Genomic DNA, 22174 nt, shown 5'->3' on the forward strand with positions numbered 1-22174 from the left:
AAAATACAGCTGTCCTCAACTAGTTTTATAAATACTTTCAAAAAGAGGATAGAAATAAATACAGGATTGGGCCATGTAATATAAAATAGTCATCTCTACATATACTTTGTTTAATTTCTGATTTTTAACTCTTCATGCACCTTTTTTTGTTTTTCAATTTTAGCTGAATGGACACCAAGCTAGGCACATAGTGAAAAATCCTCTGTACAAGGTTACAAATGTAATGACGAGTTTGTCCATTTCAAAATAATTAAGATTTGTACACAACACATAGAACCCTTCATTTAGATTTTGTGTTTATAACCTAACAAATGACATTCCAGGCAACTTTACAAAAGTTTAACTAGCCTACATTTTGACATAATACATTGATCATAATCAAAGATATTTCTTGGTCAGGATGCACAAGGAAAGATAAAGCTAAAAGAAAAAAAAAAAAATTAAAAGAAAAAAGAAAAAAAAGCAAACGGTTCCCTACTAATAGAATGCAAGTGAGTAGGTTGGGTTGGTTGCTGCCTATGGCCACCTCATACAGAGTTCCCAGCATGACATGAAACTACCTTACAAAGCTATCATTATACTGTCAGAGAAACTGCGCTCTGTACCATTTGCATTTTGAAGCAGGAATAAAAAGTGTGGGCTTTTTTTTTTTTTTAATGTGTTTTGTTTTTGTATGGGTTTTTTATTATCACTATTTTTTGTTTTTTGTTTTTTTGTTTTTGGTTCAGCATAACTTGGAACGTTTGAAAGCTTTTCAACCTAAATATGGGGGAGAAACAGGTAAGGCATTATTTTTGCACAAAACTAGCATTCCTAATAGTGCAAATGAATCTGGTACCTCTTAAAATGGTGAGAGGTCATATACTTACTAGAATTAATTTAGATTTTCTCTCTATGGCTTGACAAATTCTCTATAAATCCTACTCTCACCCAGGGCTGCTGCTGTAAGTCAAAAGGTAACTGCAGACAGAGTCCACCTTCTCCTGAATCCAGCAAAAGGTTTTTGCTCATATGCAAAAAAAAAAAAAAGAAAAAATTTTTTAAACTATGCTACAAGTGAATGTACAACCTGGATTCATAAGAACCTTCTAATATCTGTAGCAACAAGCTTATCTGGACAGCAGTCTCAAAATGAGCCCCATCGCTCAGAAACAGTCAATCTAAAAACCTGGGTCATTCTTTCCCCTCCCCTGAATTAGCTACTAAAATGTACTCAGAAAGTTAAGACTTAACTTTGAAAATGTCATACATACAATGGGGATGCGTCAGATCTACTATTTGATCATCTGATAAAACTTGCATAGCAAAATGGAGTTCAATAAGCCTTTTTTTTGTTGTTGACAATCAGCTGGAAGACTTGAAAGTTAACTACAGAACTCAAGCATTAAGTATCAGAATGTCCCTGCCATATGGAAACAGATGTATAAATAAATCAGGATCTGAATACTGATATTAACAAACTAAGGGGAAGTCGGGCTTGTTCCAAGTGCCCATAATTCTAAACCTCATTGCTATTTAAACTTGCTTTCTCTTAAATTTGATTCACAACTACATTAAATTCCAAAGAAAATTAACAGGACCTTAACACTATCCACTGTCTTAATACATACGCACTACAGTAAGTGCAAAAACAGAACATTATACTCAAATTTAATGCTAAATTTATTATTGCTGATCACTTACTGGTTATTGCCATTTGCAATTAGAAAGTATAAGTTACGAATAAGAGCTTAGATCTGACTCCAGAAAACTGATTCAAGGGTAGACATCAACCTCTTTCCTGTATAACCTCGGTCAATGATAAGAGCTTATCGCAACTTACTGCTTTCTATTGTTTTTAAAATATAACCTATTTTATGCTTTTTTTCTTTTTCCTTTTTTTTTTAAATCTTTTTTTTTAAGGAATCCGTTCATGCTGGAAGCCCGGATTCCCCGACATATGCACTAGTGGTTGGCTCTGGGAAGTCTGAGTCACCAGAGTCTGGAAGTTCATTGCTTGAACTTGAATAGCCTTTGTATTGTTGGAAGCCAGATGGCCAGATACTACCAATGGCCAGGGAAATCCCAAGCTGGCCCAGGGGCCAGTGGTTAGGGAACAGGAAAGTCAAGAGGACTGGTAAAAACTGGACCTCAACTGCCCTTCCTCATAGACAGAACTCCCCTAATGGCTTCACCCCACCAGTCCTGTATCCACACCCACTCGAGGGACCTTGTGCTACATGTACCCTAGACCTCCAAACTGCAGCAGCTCTACCCTGTCCCTTCAGCTCTTCCAGCTCTTCTTTAATTCTCTCTTCCCCATCTGCTATATTTACACATGAGTTTCCTAGAGTTACTGAAGCTTCAGAGCTGCTGCCTGTATATCATAATGCAATAAGAACAGCCTTGTGGGCCAAAGTATAAATATGATTTCAAGATCTACCACAGTCCTAGAAAATAAGTTTTATGGGCTATTAAATGGTGCATGAGGGTTTCTCAAGAACTGTGTTTGATACGGTATATATTCAGGTAACCAAGAGTTTGTGCTTTGGGAAAAATCCAGAGGAAAATAAAAACTCACCAGGCTTGTTTAAGCCTTGCCCCTCTTTAAAACTTATTTCATTTGTTCCCGTTTTAGTGTTGGATTCAGGCTCTAGTCTGAGCGGTGTCTTACAATCTACTCTCGTGTTTCCTCAAGTTGCAAATAACACAAATATCTCACAATGATTTATAAATGATGGGAGAAGAAATGGGTCTGAATGGCAAGTAAATGTGTTTGTAGCTCAGGAGTAATGGGTTGTTTCTGCCTGTCCACTGTGTCAGCGTCCTCCTCTGACACACCCGATGACAAGCCCCCCGTGCGTCCTCTCCATCATGAGGCCAAGATGCTTCTCCTGATAATGTCTGTCCTCCTGTTGATATTGCTGCTGGTGTGGATACATTTCTTCTCTGATGCCTCACTCTCCGAGTCACTCATTTCTACATCAGGGACATACCCGTCATTCTCATTGTCAGATTTTAATTTGCTTTTTGCCCTTTCCTTGGCTGGAACTCGGCCTAAGCCCAAGTACGGGTAGTCTGAGTGCTGGTGGCAGGCCCCCTCGTGGGCCTCTCCCTGCTGCTGCCGCTCCCCCTTCTTTGGAATCCGGAATCCTCCCCAGTTCTTCACTGGGCTGGCAGGTGTTGTAGGCACTTTGACTGCAGTCTGGTTATAGTTTACTTTGATGAGGGAGCCGTTGCACTTGGGCACCGTCTCCTTCCTGGTGCTGGGCACGGACTGCCCCACTCCTGGGGAGGCGGCGGCTCGTGTGTTGTCCAGATGCCTCTGGGACACATCTGTGGACCTGAGAGGCTTGTGACTCTGTTTGAAGGGTTTGTCTTTTAAGTCTCCCTTAATGAGATAACAATGAAAACGATTGTCTCTTCTCTTCCCGTGGTCTGGCATCACCACACCGTTTTTCTGTTGTGCTGATATGATTCGTGCTTCTGCAAAGGTCTTTTCCAAACTCAAAAAGCTCTCCGGGCCCACCATCCCCTCCCTTTTGCCACACAGGTCTGGCTGCTTCAGCAGAGTTTTGCCTTCGCTCCCGGCGCTATTCTGCGATGGCTCTCGCTTGTGGGGCTTTTTCAGCGAATGAACCAAAGAAGTACCCATTTGTTTCCTGAAGAACGCAGAATGCCACTTCAAGTCCTCTATCTTGGGAGCATCAGGGCCCACAGAAGGACTGTTAAACAAAAGCATGTTTTCCAGTGAGGAGGAGGAGCAGGAGGAAGAAGGCACACCTATAAGCATAAGATCACAAATAAAGAAAAATTACAGCAGAAGTAAATTCAAAAGGATAAAATTCAAGACCCTTAGCCTGGCCCTATTTATGCAAATTTCCCAACCAAAAGTACAGTTTAATTCACACCACCCAGTTTGTAAAACTGATTTTCAAAGATATGACCTGCCTTAAGAATCTGCATTCAATCTATTCAAACTAAATGATCTGATTTTCAAAGGGTAATCCCTACATACATGGAACCCTAGTGGCACAGTGGTTAAGAGCTCAGCTGCTAACCAAAAGGTCGGCAGTTTGAATCCACCAGCCACTCCTTGGAAACCCTGTTGAGCAGTTCTACCCTGTCCTATAGAGTTGCTATGAGTCAGAATCGACTCGACGGCAACGAGTTTAGTATTTTTGGTTTTTAATCCATACATCAGTCTAATCGATCAATGCCTCCTAGATCCTCTACCTTATCACAGAGCAACAAGTTCCCCATGTGCTACAACTCACTGTTCAGCCAATCAGCCTCCCCTCCAAGACTGGGAGCATCAAAAGAGCAGGGGTGCGGCTTTTAAGTTTCTTTTTCTAAAGGGTCTATACCCTCTCCTGGTTATTGTGAGGATTAAATACATGTAAATATGTCACATTAATTAAAGCCAAATGTTTAAAATACTTGACACATAGTAAAGTATTCGAAAAACATTGACTATTGTAAACAAAACCCATTTGTGGAAGTCAAATGAATTGTCATCCAACTTGAGGATAAGTTAAATTGGTAATTTTCAAGCTTTTTTGATGCAAATCACGGTATGAGATAAAACCCAAGTAAAAGCTCACATTTAAGATAATGATGTTAACCCTCATCACCAGATAGGCACGCTGATACTTTTCTGTTTCCCTTGTTTTTAATGCTGGTCACGACCCACCAAATTCATCTCACAACCCATCAACGAGTCATCACCCACAGCTTGAAAAGCACTGGCGAATTCCTGACACTGCAGTTCATCAGAAGAAGGCCCGTGTTCGTACAAGAGCCTCAAGAGCATCTACAAAGAGCAGTTTCCACTTTCCAGTTTTCTGTCTTCTACAAGGTACGAACCACCAGGAAAACAAGGTTCAGCCCCCAGAGTATGAGACAGGGGCCCACCATACGAGAGCTTACTGCTGAGCAGACAAGGACACTGCCAGCAAACAGGACATTAGCTAGTGACTCGGAACTTATAGCTGTTATGGCCACGAGTGACGGCATTTTACAGTCTCAGTGGTCAAGTGTTAGGGTCGATCTTAACACCACAACTTAACACATTTCTCAGTCACCTACCATAGGCAAAACAGAAAGGTAAGAGGGACTCATGTTTTCTGAAATCTGATTTCTTTTTACTTGACTTGGGATTCATGTCTCTGAAGGGCTTCTGATTCATGACCTCCCATAAGCACCGTCTCCAGGCAAACTGACTCGCAGTCAGCTGAGTCTCTCATATTCAGCAGAATGGCCCTGCCCATGCTCAGAATCACGTAACAGACTTTAAATCATAGACCCCAAATGACACGTATAAGTCATGGCCACCTGCTCGCTTCACTTGGAAGCATCTATCTTACAAGGCAAGAGCTTGACTTTGGGCATGAGTATGAACACAACTAAATATCTAATAAACTGAGAAAAGAAAAAGAAGGGCATCCTAAAGGGTCTCGGTTCCATTCCCCATGGCATGCCCCAGGAAGATTAATGTAGCTTTCAACCGATCATAACTAGCATGGTTCTTACCTCGCCCTGAAGGGAGGATTTGTCTTCCTTTTCTGGAACAGCAGTAGGACTTGTGAATGCGGAGCTACATTACAGCTCTGCTCCACAAAACACTTCCTATCCTTGTTACAAATCCCCTTCACTCACCCAAGTAAATGCCTCAGCTATGAAATGCAACAAGCTGCCTGCAATATCCATGAAAAACGACTCAAGTGAAATCAGATGAAAATGCCCGTTACAGCTTTTTTTATAGGTAATCACTCATTACCTAACAACAAGAGTCACAGAAAGCCTTCAATGGCACAACTCCGCATGCACAACATGGATTACTGACGCAGGCAGCAGCAACATCTGCACCCAGCAGACTTCCTTCCATGTGGTTATTTGCATGAGGACACAAAGGCCCGGGATAAAACAGATGACTCAAGTGGGAATACTGAAGAGATTCAAGTTCACTTTAAAGAATCTGAATCGAACTGCTTTTACAGAGGAGATGCTACTTATAAAAAATGTTATTTTAAAGGAAAAGCTAAATCCCAAACTCCAGCTGATGATAGATATAAGCTTGATACATCGGGAAGACATTTAGTCTTGGGGAGAAAATATCAAGGATAATGTTATCAATAAGTTAATGCCAGAAAAACTATGTAACACTCAAGAATAACGTTAAAAACTTCCTCAGCTTTTTTGTATTTGTTCAGCTGACCAGTTTACCTCTAGTCACATATATCTGCTTGGTTATTGATAAGCCAGAATTTGGATTTCAACGTAACAGGTTATAACAACTTCTTTGTTGTTTCTATGTGTCATAACCACCTAGGAACAGAGATAAAAAGCCAGAAAAGCAGACGATGTTTTAAAAGAGTGTGCCAACTGTGGATGCAATGCAAACACTGAGAATATTGCAGCTGTCACCGCAGAGGGCAGACCAAGGCAGAAGGCTCTCTGTCTTCCACTCCAGTTCAGTCTAAGACCTACCTGTTCCATGATTCTGTCAGATCTATACTCAATAGATCTCCTTCTCAGAAATCCTTCTAATACTTGCTTTTTGGTACGTATTAGTGCTGAAAGGCCCTTTAGAGGCCGTGATTCTAGACCAAAGCTCGTTTAACAGATAAACTGAGTCCCAGAGAGGTTAAACCACTTGCCCAACTTCATCCTTACCCTCCAAGTCCACTGTGGATGTTATCTAAACAGGGGTGCGTGTCTTACAAGTAGTCGTAAGACATATTTACCATCTATTACAGGCAAATCCAAATGCTAGGTAACCTGTAACTCTCTTTAGCTACCCCCTAAGGATATCAAGTGCTTTGCCTTGTATAAGTCACTGTCTCATCTGAGCCTCACAACAGTTCCAGGAAGCAGCTTGAGGTATCTCCATTTTACATGTGAGGAAACTGAGACTCAGAAAGTTGAGGCTTGTTTGTGTTTGGCCTGTAAACAGAGGATACAGGATTTAACCCATATTTGTGGCCAAATTCATAGCTCTTTCCCCTATACTATGATGCCTCAAATGCTTAAAGATTTTCTTTAAATATGGCAAGGCTGCACTTCTCAGATCCTTATATAGGATAGATAAAAGAAAACAATAATGATTTTTTTCTCCTAACCAAGTGTTATGTACTCTACAGCGTATAAACCCCTGCCCTGTATTTTGACCTACAAGTGCTTAATGCATACCTGAAATTCTTTCTTGCTCCAAGAGCTTAGTGTAAAGATTGAATATCTGTTCCTGGACTTTGCACACAGATCGTTTAATCTTTTCCCTGCGGGTCACCATGTAAGTGAGGTTCCGAACCTAGAATGTAGAGAATAAAGATTCTAAGTAAGCATAACATTATAACAGTACTTTGGTGTTTTTTTTTTTTTTTTAACCTGAGAGAAATTGGCCCTATTAGGACCTTGACAGACATTTGAAATCAAAATGTACTTTAAGAATTTTATTCCATCTCTAATCTCCTTTTGGGCTGCTAATAAAGATTCCGCCATCTACCCCTCAATTTAGGCAGCAGCAACACAGCAGGGGGTTAGGTTGTGGAAGGAACACCTACAAAAGCCAGGCCCCCTGCAGCACACACCCAGCCTTAGGCCCATCCCGGCAAACAGAAGGCCGCTGGTGTCCAAGTCAGGACTTGCTACCTCTTGCCAGAGGACATTGCTTATCACCCTTCATCTTCTTCCCATTCACTGTCCAAGGCTTTAGAGCAGCTCAGAAGCCACCTCTGCCACATCTATCAAGTATCTTCAGAAGACAGAACCAGGCAAGCACAGGGTCAAGGGCCATCAGCAGAGGAGCCACCTAAAAAAATGTCCCTGCCCAGGGCCAAATGGTCACCAAGAATCCAAATAAACTTGGCCGACTGGACAATGAACTCTCAGAAATGCCTGGAACTTCCTTCCGGCTTTGGCAGTGATTTGCTACGTCAACATTTTCAAGTCTGAAAAACTTGTCTCACCCTCTTCCTGATTCGTTTGTAAGTAACTGAAGAAAAGACTCAAGTGCAAAGAGCTCCATAGCTGACGTACAACCACTGGGGTTCCGTGTACATGCTCAGTAACCATAGTGATACTTAGATTTGTTCCCCTCTTGAAAGCCACCTGTGATCAGTCACCACAGAAGCAAAATTGGAAGAATTAGTCAGTAAACCCCCTTAATGCTTTGGTCCCAATATCCTTCTCTATTGGCAAACCCGACTAGATTACATGGGCCTGAAAATACAAATGTCAAATGCCACACACAGGATATACAACTACATCTTTCCTCAGGATGACGTGGATAAGACCTCCAAACTTATCGCAGTGGCAGGAATTAAAAGTGACCAAGTACTCCTGATCAGCGCCTACCATCAATGACCTAAAAAAACCAAAAACCAAACCCACTGCCGTTGAATCGATTACAACTTCACAGCGACCCTGCAGGAGAGTAGAACGTCCCCATGGGGATTCCAAGGCTGTAATCTTCATGGAAGCAGACTACCACATCCTTCTCCCACAGTGGACGGTGGGTCTGAACCGCCCACCTTTCGGTTAGCAGCTGAACGCTTTAACCACTGTGCCATCAGGGGTCCTCAACCATGAATGTCATAACTACCAAAAAAACCAAACCAAACCTGTTGCTGTTGAGTGGATTCAGACTCATGGTGACCCCATGTGTTACAGAGTAGAACTGCTCCATAGGGTTTACTTGGCTATAATCTTTATGGAAGCAGATTGCCAGGCCTTTCTTCCATGGCACTGGTGCGTGGGTTCAAACTACCAACCTTTAGGTTAGTAGTCAAGTGCAAACCATTTGTGCCACCCAGGAGCCTCAATGACATGACTGCTCTCCTAAAAATCGCATCTTCCTTATGCTTGGGCAATCCTTTCCCCTGCCACCTTACTTTACGTGGAAAAGGTTCAAAAGTCACCAGCCTTCTTTTGGTGGTTGGGTGGCACCAATCCATTTATACAAGATCTTGCACACTGGCTTATGTACAGACACGTCCCCTAAGGTCTTCCGTCCTTTCCGAGCCCTAACAATTCAAGTTATTTTTCTCCAAGTTGTGTTCAAGGCACTCTTGCTTGCAAGAGGACACAGGCATAAGAGATATAAAACAGGCCGCTGGCTTTCACGTTCGCATCCTGGTACAATTTCCCGGCTTAAACAGGAACCTGAGTCAGGCTTCTCTGAACCTGGACCAATTTAATGACTACTAGGATCTTCCTTTATTTCTGCAGACACCCCTTATCTTACTGACACTTCTTAATAAAATACTGTTTTAAAAATTAAAGAATTAAGAAAATCACTCCCCCTAGCTCAGAGTAAATGTTATTTTGGGGTCATTCACCCTGGTTAAGACATGTTTCTTGTCTGACACAGCCTCACCTCCCCAGGCCAGCGAGTAGATGGTCTTTTAAAAAGTCCTGACCGATTTGGGGCTGGAAGTGGCTAACAGACTGTTCTGATACGTGTTGCTCCAGCCAGCTGAGACTAAGAGCTGCAGCTTAAATAAAGGGGCAGAATCTGTATCACAGATTCAAAACCTCTGAAGCACACACACAGAACGGTTTTTACATTAAGACAGGGAATCTGACGTCTGGAAGTAGAAATGGAAACAAATTCTTTGACATCCTAGGAGCAGACAGGCTAGTCTCATACTCACGTCAGATGTAATTTATATCTGTAGTAGGATACATCTCTCCTACTTGAAATTTCCATGAAAACAGGGAAATCAGGGAACCTGGAAATTTGTATCTTATGTAAATTTATTTCTGATAGCTGCAAACACTCTTCCACCCCCCACCCCCCACCCCCGCCCCAAAGACTTGACTGCTAAGCGGAAAAACCCCACTTATATTCCCCAAGCTCACTGATAAGAAACGTCTATACAGAAGCCAAAAAAGCTAAGGTCTTGCTTCATTTTCAATCGGAACAAATCAGCCCCTGAATAATCCAGGGCTGGCTGACCACACTGCAGAACACCGAGTACATCCTCGACCCTAAGCCTTATCTCCCACCCTGAGGCTGGAAAAACTCCCCTTAGAGCACACTTTCCATCAGCAGCCTCTGTATGCAGAGGTGAACTGAGGTTCCACTCTCCTCAAAATATATCCTGCTTCTCCTGGCCTGTACATTGCTCAACACAACCTCCTCCTAGGACTTCCAACTAGTTAGTTCAGGTTCAAACCCCTGCTGAGAATTTGCATTTCTAACAAGTTCCCAGTAACTTATACATAGGAATCACCTGGGGAATCTTGTTAGAGATCTTATTAAACTGTAGATTCAGTATACTTAGGGTGGAAATGCAAATTCTCAGCAGGGCTTTGAACAGAAGGAGCTGGTTGGAAGCCGTGCTTCTGCCAGCTACCAGTAAGGAGGTACCCCGAACAGCCAGCTCACGGGTGTGCTCTCAGCCATGTTAAACCCGAGTCACACTTTCCCCTAAAGCAGTGGTTCCCGAACTCAAGCAGGCATCAGAAAACCTGGGGAGCCTTGAAACACAGATTGCTTGCTCTCCCACCCCCTGCCAGAGCGTCCAGGCCGGGGGTGGGGTCCAATAACTCCCATTTCTAATAAGTTTCCAGGTAATGCTGACGCTGCTGGTCGGGAACCATAAGCTGCCCTAAGGAATCCAGAATGGTATCACGGGGTTTTCTTGAATCCCAGAGACTGCTTGCAACATTGGAGCATAAAGTGCCCTTTTTTTTTCAGGGGAGGGCTGTAGTCTCTATCAGGTATTCGAAGGTGACCATTGCAGTGAGTGTTGAGTAGGACAGCTCTCCAGGACTAGTTCCCTTTCGATATTACTAGCCAGAAGCTGCAGAGGTAGCATGCCTTTGTCTGAGCAAGGACTCATGTGCCGAACCCATGTTCATTGCCTCCTTTAGAAGACCAGGTTCAGGGGAAGAGTCTCCCACCAGAAGGGGAAGTGGAGGCCTTGGGAACTCGATCTGGTCACCACCACATCAGCAATCATGTCTTCTTAAAGTACTGGCTTCCCAAGCCCTCCTGGAAACCACGCCTGTCATCTAACTTCCTGATCCAGGACTGGTACCCAGGTGTGCAAGGCCCCAGGGTGTGTATTTGCAGGAAGGAGCAATTACCATAATCATTCGAGTTGTTTGCATTTCTAATGAAGGCTACTCATTTGTTAGTTTAGAAATGACCATATGCCTTGATTATACTCACATGTGTTAACCAATTCTGAGTACCTGCCATGAAATGCTATTGTGTGAATTAGGTAGAACTCTAACTTGAGAAAAGAAATTAGTAGTATTATTGTCCCCCCAAGCCCTGATGAGCCTTTGGCCTGATATATTTATTGTTTATAATTACAAAGAACTGTGCGACCTCTCTGGGGTATGGCAAAGCTTTCCATTTTTTTAATCCTCCACCATCACATGCCTCATGGCAGGATTTTTGGAAAACATGTTTTTTCACTGTAACAAGCTTGTTTTAAACTGCCCTAAATTCCCTAAAACCTCTTAGGCTCTTTAATAAATTAAATGTAAGTAATGCCACACACACACAAATCCTATTTATTCCCTGTTTCTCGTACATCAGTGGTATCATTTCTACTTCAAAAAACAAGTGATGACTCCAAAAAATGTTTAGAAATTGTAAGTGTGTGTTAATCTGAGTAACTTCAGCACAGAAAAGAGTTAGTACACCACAAGCATTTTCTACACTTTTTATTTTGTGGTGATTGTTGAGACAAACACAGTCCAAACATTAGACTTCTCGTCCTTCCCTCCCGAGGACTATCTGACTCCATAGCTCATGCACCCCAGTTACAGCCACTGCTGGGTCGGGATAATGGCTTCTCACCAGGATTCCAACTTATCCTGAATCTCTTTCTCATTTCTTAACAAAAATGCCACACATACATGTGGTTGAAAGGCAAGGTCTTCTTTACACTCACCACCAGGGGGCAGATGGGAGCACAAAAACCTCACAAACCCTTCCAATGGGCGCCACCTCTGCCTGAAGCGCCCACCTTCCCTGAGTCTTAACCTGGTGCACTCAGGTCACATCCTAAAGGGTCTCTAATGACCACTTAAACATATTTTCACTCCTACGCCATCTCTAACAGGGAGAGACGGGTCTCTGTGAGATCTGGATTTTTTGGTTCAATACTTCTCCAAGTTTATCCTTTGCCCACACTCACATTTCAAATCACCATGAGTCAGATCGTCTCCCAGGCAGGTGAATCACTCCCCACTAATAAGTCAGGTGCTTGGGGGAGATGCGTTAACTGTTTCAGGCCACTTGGGTGCCTTTCAGTGCAGGCTGCTTCAGGCCAGAAAGCCTCAGTCCCACCTCCTGCACACTAATGAATCAGATCCAGGGGAGTTAGAGGAGTTAATGCAGGAGGTGCTGGAAGATGGCATCCCCAATTAGCAAGCCTCAGTCAGAAACTACCTGCAGGAAGCAAGAGGCCCTGGGGGCAAGACAGCCCACTCCTAATTATTCCTGTAGCGGGGAGGGAGGTCCAGCTGACTGGGACTCAAGGCCAACGGAGACTGGGGGAGGCACAAAGCAGCGAACCACTGAAGGCAGTGCCATCAGCTGAAGCTCTGGCAGCCAACAGCCACTACATTCAGCAATCCAGTAGTGTGATAAAGAACACATCTGTGGTGTGCTGAGCATTCCTGGGCTCCTCAGACAGCCCTGATGGCCCTGTGCACCGGGAATCCTACCCCACACCCACACACAGACACACACCACACAGACACAGACACACACACGTAGTCTGTACACAGCCTCAGTGATGACTTAGCACCTCACTGCCAGAAAGTGTCTTCTGTAACAAATAAGCATGTGTATGGAAGTTCTGCACACACACCAGCACCCATCTCCTGCTCTGTTCTGTGACAGTGCTGGGAATGCGCCCCGTGAATTAGTCGAAACACGAGGGCGGGCAGTGGGAGGCAGAAGAACTTAGCTCTCCGTAATGAGCCCATTGCCAGCACCTAGTATTTCCCCAGGTTGAACAAGAGATTGTCCTACCTCTGTCCCCCACAAATCAAATCCATTCTGATTTTCTAACTCAGTTTGTAAACAATTCGGAGCCAATCCCTTGGCCTTTTTCCTAGGGCTCAGCTCCCTCTAGCTCTAGAATGCAGGGGGCGGGGCGGGGGGGTGCAGAGAGAACGACACATCCTGTTTGATCTTGCAGAACAACAGTAAGGATTAATGGGTAAGTGTTAAAGGAAAAAAAAAAATCACAGAGAAGCTCGCCCCTCTGTGGCAGTCTTGCACATAAGTACAATGAGTTTACCAGCCCATAATTATATGTAACCGACCCAACCTCATGCTGCAGTATGTACAAGGATCTGAGAATAAATGAAACTGGCTATCACTTCTTGCTCTGGGCAAGTGTTCGACTCCTTGCAATCTTCTTTGCTAAGTCACTATAAGGTGTCAGTGTCAATCATTACCCTCTCCAGGTCCTGCCGCAGGTGCGTGAACAGCTGCAGCCTCCTAAACAAGACATCCTGCTCCCGTTTCGCTAGATTGTCCTCTTCGTCTTTCTTTGGAGTGATCAGGGGCTTGTTGAAGTTGACCTTCCTCTTCAGCTTCCAGTACTGGTACAGGAAATCCACCACCTCCTCAGGCAGCCGCAGGGCCCTGGCAACATCCAGCAGGTTGACGAAAGTGTAGAACTCGTCCTCCAGCTGCTGCAGCTTCTGCTTCCGCACACTCACCCGGTGGGCCTCCTCCCGGTTCTGCTCCAGGCTGGCAAAGGGCTCTGGCGGGTTCCGGGGGGAACACTCAGGGCCCCCGTTCTCCTGAGCGGCCCCCTTGCCCAGGCCCTCCTCAGGTTTCCCATGGGAGCTGTGCTTTGGGCAGTAGGACTTGAACTTGACTTCATCGTTCTCCGCCAGGATGGTCTTCATCTCCAGGCCCCGATCGAAAGCACAGGTCACGTGGAAGGCTGTGCGGCAGTTCTTCACGGAGCACTGGCGAGAACACGCAGAGAACAAGAGAAAAGACCATTATGGAGTGACAATGACTGGGGCCCCTTGGTGCCAGGTACCCCCACAGACAGGCAAAAAGAAGAGTTAGTTGTACTTCAGGCATTCGCTAGGACAGGGAAGTGTACACGGACCAGCCCTGAGAGATCAAACCATGTTCTAGGTAAGGCAGGGTTTGGGATTTAAGGGAGCTCTTTAGTTGAAAGGTTTTGTAAACCAAACCAGAACCTTGTCAGAAAAGTGCCCACATTCAAATTCCCTCTTAAAGCAGAAACAATTTTACTAGTGGCTCACGTGGCACTAGAGTCATACACAGAAGGATGTGATCTCTATGCAGACTATACAGAGGCATCAATTTGATTTTTCTTGTGGATTTGAGCTCTTCTGGTGTTTATCTAAAAAGCCTGAACGGTAAGACTCTCCTTGTTAACAATGATTACAAGTCAATGTTTTAAAAGGAACATGAGTCTTCATTCCTAGCCCCTAGCAAAGAAGAGCCCCAAGCAAGCAGGAAAATAAACGGAACACTTCCTGGTAGAAGCACCGGGGGCTGAAGCTGGGGCGGGTGAATAAAAAGCCCCAGATGAAGAGTGGAAAGGAAGGGGAGACAAAACGAATCAAGCCCAGGAAAGACACGGAGGAAGCTCCGCTAACGCAGCAGCTGCAGGGAACCCAGGAGGCTCTGAGCACGGGGACCTTGTGCTCCACACCCAGCAGGCGCTGGCCCCTCCGCTGTCATTTTGGGCTAACTGAAGAGCAGCAGCAAAATACGAGGGACCCACTTCCTGTGGTAGCCGGAGGTCAACCTGAAGGCCAGGCATCGTAAAGCTGCGCTTCCCCTGCTCACTAAACACCTCCCCTCCTACTGCTTAATCAGAGCTGGAACTGAGTGCCTTTGATCTGGATGACAAGCCAGAGGCCCTGTAAGCCAAAGGCCTGGCTGGGAGAAGTGATTAACTTCTCTGCATCTGATCTTGCTGAGCGAATCCCTGGAAGGAGGCTCCTTGTGGTGACTGAAGCCAGTCCCTTAAAAGCAGGGCTGTGTTGCGTGAGGCCATGCGGTCCCCTGGGTGCGCCAGGGCTGCCACTGCCCAGAGGAGCACAATCCAGTGGCTCCGGGCCAACTATGAAGCTTAATTAAACTCACTCAACATGCCCAGAATCACATAACCACAAATGGCAGAGGCTGGAGTTGGGGCCTTTTCCCCGATCGTGTTCGCATTTAAGAGGTGACGCTCTGCCAGCGTGATGTCTTCCATTACTATGAGGTGTCTCTCTTTCACTCAGATGTACAGAAAAAGTTCTACTCTCTCCACCATTCCCCCACGAACAAACACCTGAAAGCACATGAACTAATGCAAATCTCTAACTTTGTCTATAAATAACCTCAATCCCCAAAAATGCATGAAATCGGCTTTGGTGGTAGAACACACACACCAACCTGGCCACTATCATTAAAGCACAAAGTGGCTCTCCCTTTCAGCACACAGCCAAGTGGGAGGGAAAAGTGGGAGCAAGTGACTGAGACACTATCTGTGTATGGCTTCAACTACACTTCACCCAAGTGCTCTGACCTTAAAGAGAAATGAGCTGCAGTGGAACATTTATACAGGACTTTGTAAAGGCGCCAAATGGCCTTCCTCTGGGTTTTCCTATTCAGGTTGACTCAGCAAACAGATGTTAGAGAAACGTAAACCAGAGCCTTCACAGCTGCAGGCATTTCAGAGAGGAATTCTTTAATAAAATCAATCCATTCTGTAAAGATATGAGAAATCACCAGCCCGCCTTGGCTTCATCTCCTTTAAATTAATGTTCTTGGAAAAAGAGGTCATTAGATCATCTCTCTTCAAAAGAGAGACAAAGATCCCATTCACCCACCTCTTTTAAACATCAATTCAAGACCAGAGTTGACTTGCTGAGGAAAGGGAAAGAATTCGATCCTCAGGAGAACGTCAGGTAACTTGGGAGAAAACAATTTCCATTTTCCTTGGTTTGTCACAGCTTGTTTCCGGCAAGTGCACACACATGTACATGCACGCACGCACGCACGCACACAACAAATGCCTTTTTGTATTTCAAAGCTGTACTTGAGGATCTCCTCCATTCTCCTTCCCCAATCCAACCCTCAGGCCAGCGGTTTCTGTCATGTTTTGAGTTTTAAAGAAATTCTATCACACAAAAAATTCTTCACTCTTTTCAAGTATTCCCCCAACGAAATCCCCCAGCCAGCTGCTCTCATGACCCACCCTCCGAACACTTGTTACATTTTGGATTCATGGACACCGGTGCAAGTGATAACAAAGAAAACAGCCTGTAAAGAAATGAAAAAAATTTTAAAACAGCAGTCAGTGGGTACCTAACCGAAAGAAGTATTTATGTGCCAAAGCACAGACTGAGCTTGCCAAATGAGGTTACTTCTGCAAGGCCCACGACTGGCACTCTGACCATACCCGTGGAGTCTGTGTCTGTGCTTAGCTGCTGTGTCTCCTGCATCAAGAGAGAAGCCGCCCCAAGACAGTGCCTCTGCTCTCAGAAAGGGACGAGGAAGCTAACGCAGAGCCCGTGTGGCCCTGCCCTGTACCTCCCAGAGGAAGGGCTGGCCTTGGCCTGTAGGACCAATGTGAGCAAAACACAACTTTTGGAGACTGGGAAGCAGTATTTCAGGCCTCTCAAATCATGATTGTTTAATGGCAAGAAGATGAGACCCAGAAATTAACTTCCTGGGTAGGGTTTTAGATATAACATGAAATGGACAGCAAGGCCCCAAATTCCCTCCTCAATTCTATCTGTCTCACAACCTTCTAAGCATCTCTGCATCTGGACACAGAAAATGCGTGACAATTTTTACACAGGTGCTCACTCTCTTTTTCTCTCTCTCTGGTAGTCTCACTCGCTCCCTCTCACATATGAGGCCACTAAGATCAGATATCCAGGCCGTGTTCAGATAACGCTGCAGCACCTCATATCTGCCCCTCTACCCAGTCGGAGCTCCAAGGAGTTTGTGTCTTACCAAATGCAAAAGCACTGCATGCCAAGCTGACTACCAGCACGTGTGTACCCAGGCATGAACACACCTCACACACACACCTGGGGAACCAGCAGCCTCAGGAGGCAGCCAGCTGCACACCTGTGACACCCAGGTGAGAGGAGGGCCAACCCTCAAGTCCCACATCAAGAAGTGTGCCTGTAAGGTTCTGTTCTTCCAGAAGGTGCCTGCTGTGGAAAGATGCTATGATGCCAGGCTTGGGGCAGAAAGGGAAGACCTGGAGACAAACAGGAACTGCCTCGAAGCACGGGTGGACTTCTGGATTACCCTGTGACTGTTACAGCTCAGGCTCTGGTTACACTGGATGCCATCAGCCAACTGAAGGTGTTCGCACCACGCCGAGTCAGCCCTACGGACCCGCCGAAGGGCTGTCAGACTCTCGTCCTGCCTCCTGGATTCTAGTCCCAACTCCACGCCCTCCAACAGTTCAGAAAGTCCTCCCTCGTCCTGCTCCCAGTCCTTGGGGGAAGAAAAGGAAGCCATTCTTACACACTAATTACCTGTATGGAGGCCCCAAACTTCTCATTGCAGAGGCTGCACACGAGCGCCCACCGGCTGCTGGGGATGTGCGAGACCTTGGTGATGGGCTCCATCTTCTCGGGGCTGCCGATGCTTACCTAGACACCCGAGAAAGAGCAAGACAGGGTGATGGGGGTCATCAGACAGAGACTGAAAAATGGCAAGTTGAAACTTACAGATCCATTACTTTCCCGCACCCCTCCTACCACTCACTTGGCAAAGGAAGCTAACCCTCCCAGAACAAGCAAATCCCTACTTCAAAAGCACCAAGACAGAGCAGGGGCCCAACTGTGGACCAACAGTGGTGGAGCCTGGAGCCCAGTCCTAATGCCCCTTGCCCTCCATGCACCCAGGTATCTGTCCGACGCAGGCATCCCATGTGTGGGAACACCCAGATAACCCAATTTTCACTGCTTCAATTTTCACTCCTCACCTGAATGGCAAAGATTCACAAGTTATAAGGACAGTGCAATCTACCAAAACTTCTGGCCCACAAGGAAGTGGTCAAGACTAAAAATCCAATCTTAAATCTATTTAAAGACTTGTCAACAATGGAGTAACTAAATATATTTTTAATAGCTATCTCACTAAAGAGAGCCATTGTCTTCAGTCAGAACACATCACTGCTTTCCAAGTGGGAAACCACCAAGATAGTGAGATAGCGTCTGTGACCTTGGCCAAGTCACTGAACTGCACCCTGCCAATGCCAAACCGTGAGATCAGCACCACCAAGACCCGTTCAATCGCGGCTGCCTCTTCTCAGCCTCAATCCAAATCATGCCCATATCACTTTCCTCAGGAGGAAAAACGCCGCAAAATCAAGTACCAAAAAATGCTGAAATCTGAATCACGAATGCTATTCTCAGAGCTGGGCAAACTAAGTTAGTCAAGGTCTGGGACTTGAAATAAATTACACCAGACCTGAAATTTAAAAGGTTGACACTAAGTAAGAATTTACATAAAAATCACAAACATGTGACCTAGAGCAGTGGTTCGGAACCAGGGTGGTGCCACGTGTAGGGCTCGCCACACGCAAGGATTTTCAGCCCATCCTTATAGAACCGGCCTTGTCTGCTCCTAGAGTGTGTCAGGAAGGGGAAGGTTAACTGGGTTGATATCTGAAGGGAGGCCAAACACCACCAACCCAGATTCCAGCTCACTGCTGCTCCCAGTTAACATTTCCACAGAACTTACACACCATGACAACATGATAGTATGCGTGAGATTCCGTTTAAGAGAAAAAGAAACAAGCAGCAATTAAAAGATGTCTTTTTACTCACTGGCTACAATGCTGCCCATTTATGAATGGTTCCCTCACCCCACCCAATCCAGTTGGAAGCCCCGACCTCTTGAGCTAGGGTACTGTTAAGATTCACACCTACCTCGGGGATCCACAGAGCACAGCTGACGTGGACCCATTTGGTTCCACTGCGGGTCGGTTTCATCGCTCCACCTTTCTTGGGACACAGCAAACACTTGGGCTGCACCCCCAGGGCACATGTCCGGCACAGCCAACTGCCCTCTGGCACCTTGAGGATTCCATAACAGGCCTGTGACGCCACAGCACATCCCCAAAGAAAACAGAGAAAGAGAAAAGATTTATTTTTCCCATTATATTAACTTTTTTAAAAACACCAAGAAAGATTTTAATAACCACATCCACCTAGCTGTGAACCTCTCCCTTCAGGAAAAATGCCACGCGGTCTGATAGCAGCACCCAGAAGGGGTGGGAGGCAAGGCATGTCAGATCTGCAGACACAATATATACTTGTTTCTGAAAACGAGTCCCTGGGTGGTGCAAATGGTTTGCACTTGGCTACTAACAGAAACTTTGGTGGTTTACACCCACCCAGAGGTGCCTCAGAAGAAAGGCCTGGCAATCTACTTCCAAAAGATTGCAGCCATTGAAAACTCTATGGAGCACAGTTCTACTCTTACACACAGGGAGTCACCGTGAGTCGGTATCAACTCAACAGCAACAGGTTTGGTTTTTTGGTTCCTGAAAACCTGGGGGGAGAAAAGGTCTACAAAATTCTGCTCTGATATGTTGCTACAGAATCTCACCTATACCAAGTTTCCAAATACCGAGCAGAAAATCCTCAAAACACTCTATAGGACTAAGTGGGAGGAAGGTAATACTCTGCTTTCTGGTAGGGGTGGGGGACACAAAGGGAGGGGAAGAAGTACAAAGCATTTGAGAAAACTCTCCCAAGCTATTAAGATGGCAATGGAAATGGAAACAAAGTAAGGAGCGTCTTCATTCCCAAGGCTGAGCTCGATCACAATACTTTCCCAGTGAACACAGACACAGACGAGGCATTCTAGACAAAGAGAGGATTTGCTCTCTTTAGCTGATGCTTAAAACAAAGCCTGTTTCGCACAAGACGGCAAAATTACACAAGAAAGCAAAAACTGCACAAATCAAGGCTTTTACAACTCAAGTAATTAAGATGGCTTAAAGAGAGAAAAGGCAAATGTTAAGTAAGCGAAGTGAAGAAACAAAACCGCCATGGTACCGGGAGCACATTCAGAGCCTTTTGAAAACCAAACTGTTCAGAACTTTATCCTTATGTGAACTGGAAGTCAGGAAGTTGAGAGTCACAGTAACATAGCTCCAGCTCTCCAGACAGAAAAAAACACAGCCGCTATGCGATCTGAATTTCCAGAAGGCAAAGAGGAAACCACAAGGATGAGAGTCAAGCAAAGTGAAGTAACCCTAAGAGTGGAGCTTAGGAGGCTCCGCTGGTGCCATGAATGAGCCACTGTCAACACAGATTCACTGGAAAATAAAAACGTTAATGGAGCTAAATGACATTAGTAAGGTTTCACAGAGGAAAAGTGGCTATACACTGCCTGTATCAGGCATTCTAGAGAAAAGTCACATCTGAAGAGACAATTTTTTTTACTCGAAAAGCAGGTCTAAGCTAATTAAAAAGATTAAAATACGCCATAAAGACAAGCTATGAAGGAATTTTAAAAAAAAGTTCATGTTAAGGAAGAGAGACAATGTAGTACAGCAGGGAGAACAGAGGGGCCTGGGGGGTCCAGAGCCCTGGGTTCCAATTCCAACTCTGCCATTAACCCACTGTGTGACCCAAAGAGCCTTCACCCTGACATCACATAAATTAGAGAGTCTGACTAGTGGTTTTCAAGTTTTTAGTAGCAGAACCCTTTTTTCAAACAAAAGTTTTCACAGGAGAAAAATATATATATATGTACATATACACATCATGGCAGGAAAAAGACTGAAAAGTCACCCAAGTACTCAGGGGAAGCATGAGCAACAAAAAAGGCATCAGTGTTAGTCACACTACTCATGGTCACAGCACAGCACAACCACTAACAGCATTCTCCATCATCCTAAGGAGGCTTCTTCGACAATCTGAAATGTCAGAGCTGCAAGATGGCCTACAACATCACTAAAACAAGAGATTATGGTCTCAAGTCTCCTCCTCAAGAAGAGCTGGAACAAGGGCACGCTGGGGAAGTTCTCGGTCAGAGCCCAAGAGGCAGACATGCCTATAAGGAAAATGATAATCAAAAACGTCACAGAGCAAACTTGATTCTTCTTCCCGAAAGGTCACCCCAGCAACTATCCACACAGGTCTCTCTTTTAAGTCTTTTTAAATGTCAGCATCAACAGGTGAACTCAAAGGAAGTACCTCAGAACAGCCTTGTAAATCACAAGTGCGTATGTAGGCCTGCGTCCCCACACAAATCCGAATTACTTCATTATTGCATTAAAAAATAAATAAAAGTGGTAAGAGGCACTGAGACCGTCACAAGCTTTTTAAATTACCCAGTGCCCATCCTCACTGCAGTCGAAGGAGTTACCTTTCTATGCATGGCATTAAGAAGGGCAGGAAATGACCTTCAAGAAAAGGGGCCTCTTGCCTCTCCTTTAACAGCTCAGTTTATCCACTAACACATATTAGCAAACTAACCACCTTTCAAGGAATTTTTTTCCAGTATTCTTAATACTTAAACTCAGGTGACACAAAAGGGCACAGGGGGCTCCTATATTCTGTTTCAGTAAACCTGACTTCCATGGACAGGAATAAAAACACTCAATGAAGGACGAATAGTTCCACAGAGGATCTCAGTGTTACTGTTGTAAAAGTAGCAAGAATAAACACCATAAACGTCTGTCGGGGGTGGAAAGCAGGTGTTGTCTCCAGGGCACTTTTCTTTAATCACCTAGGATGGTGGGAAAACAGACCCCGTTTGGAGAAAGAACCCTGACGCTCCCTGCTGGCAGATGGGCTCACAACTTGGGTGGCTTCTGGGCCACACTCCTGGCATACCTGGTGCACGCAGATGTTGCATTTGTCACAGAACACCATCTCGTTGCCATCCTCACCGTCAGGTGACTGGCAGACATCACAGACAACATCTTCGTCGTATTCGATCCCCAGCCCTTCTTCAGTCTCAATAGCGTGGCTCATGTTGTCGTAACATCGCTGTTCAAATTCCTCCAGGACCCTTTCCATGGTGTGCTCGTCTAGTTCAGGCATTCCTGAAGGAAGAATACCACAAACCCATTTTAATAGACCCATATGAACAAACATTATAATAAATGTTGCTGTTAGCTGCTGTCTAGTCAGCTCCAACTCATGGTGACTGATTTATCTGTGCTTATAGTTTTACAATACATAAATAATA

The 22174-nt window shown here is 45.0% G+C and overlaps 1 protein-coding gene across 2 annotated transcripts in view; it reads right to left on the minus strand.

Annotated features, from left to right (window-relative positions):
* Nucleotides 1-633: 633 nt before the first annotated feature.
* Nucleotides 634-22174, minus strand: part of JADE1 (jade family PHD finger 1) — a 62079-nt gene continuing 40538 nt past the window's right edge. Inside the window, exons 6-11 of one of the 2 annotated variants that reach the window (XM_004389272.3) lie at nucleotides 21817-22028; nucleotides 18895-19062; nucleotides 17494-17610; nucleotides 13411-13932; nucleotides 7171-7288; nucleotides 634-3762 (exon numbers count right to left, since the gene is read on the minus strand). In XM_004389272.3, coding sequence (XP_004389329.1) covers nucleotides 2852-3762; nucleotides 7171-7288; nucleotides 13411-13932; nucleotides 17494-17610; nucleotides 18895-19062; nucleotides 21817-22028 — 2048 coding nt within the window. In that variant the 3' untranslated portion in view covers nucleotides 634-2851. The remainder of the gene's footprint in view (nucleotides 3763-7170; nucleotides 7289-13410; nucleotides 13933-17493; nucleotides 17611-18894; nucleotides 19063-21816; nucleotides 22029-22174) is intronic. The other variant, XM_023743153.1, reaches the window with a different exon arrangement.

Source organism: Trichechus manatus, unplaced genomic scaffold (genome assembly GCF_000243295.1).
Source record: "Trichechus manatus latirostris isolate Lorelei unplaced genomic scaffold, TriManLat1.0 scaffold00239, whole genome shotgun sequence".
NCBI lineage: Eukaryota > Metazoa > Chordata > Mammalia > Sirenia > Trichechidae > Trichechus > Trichechus manatus.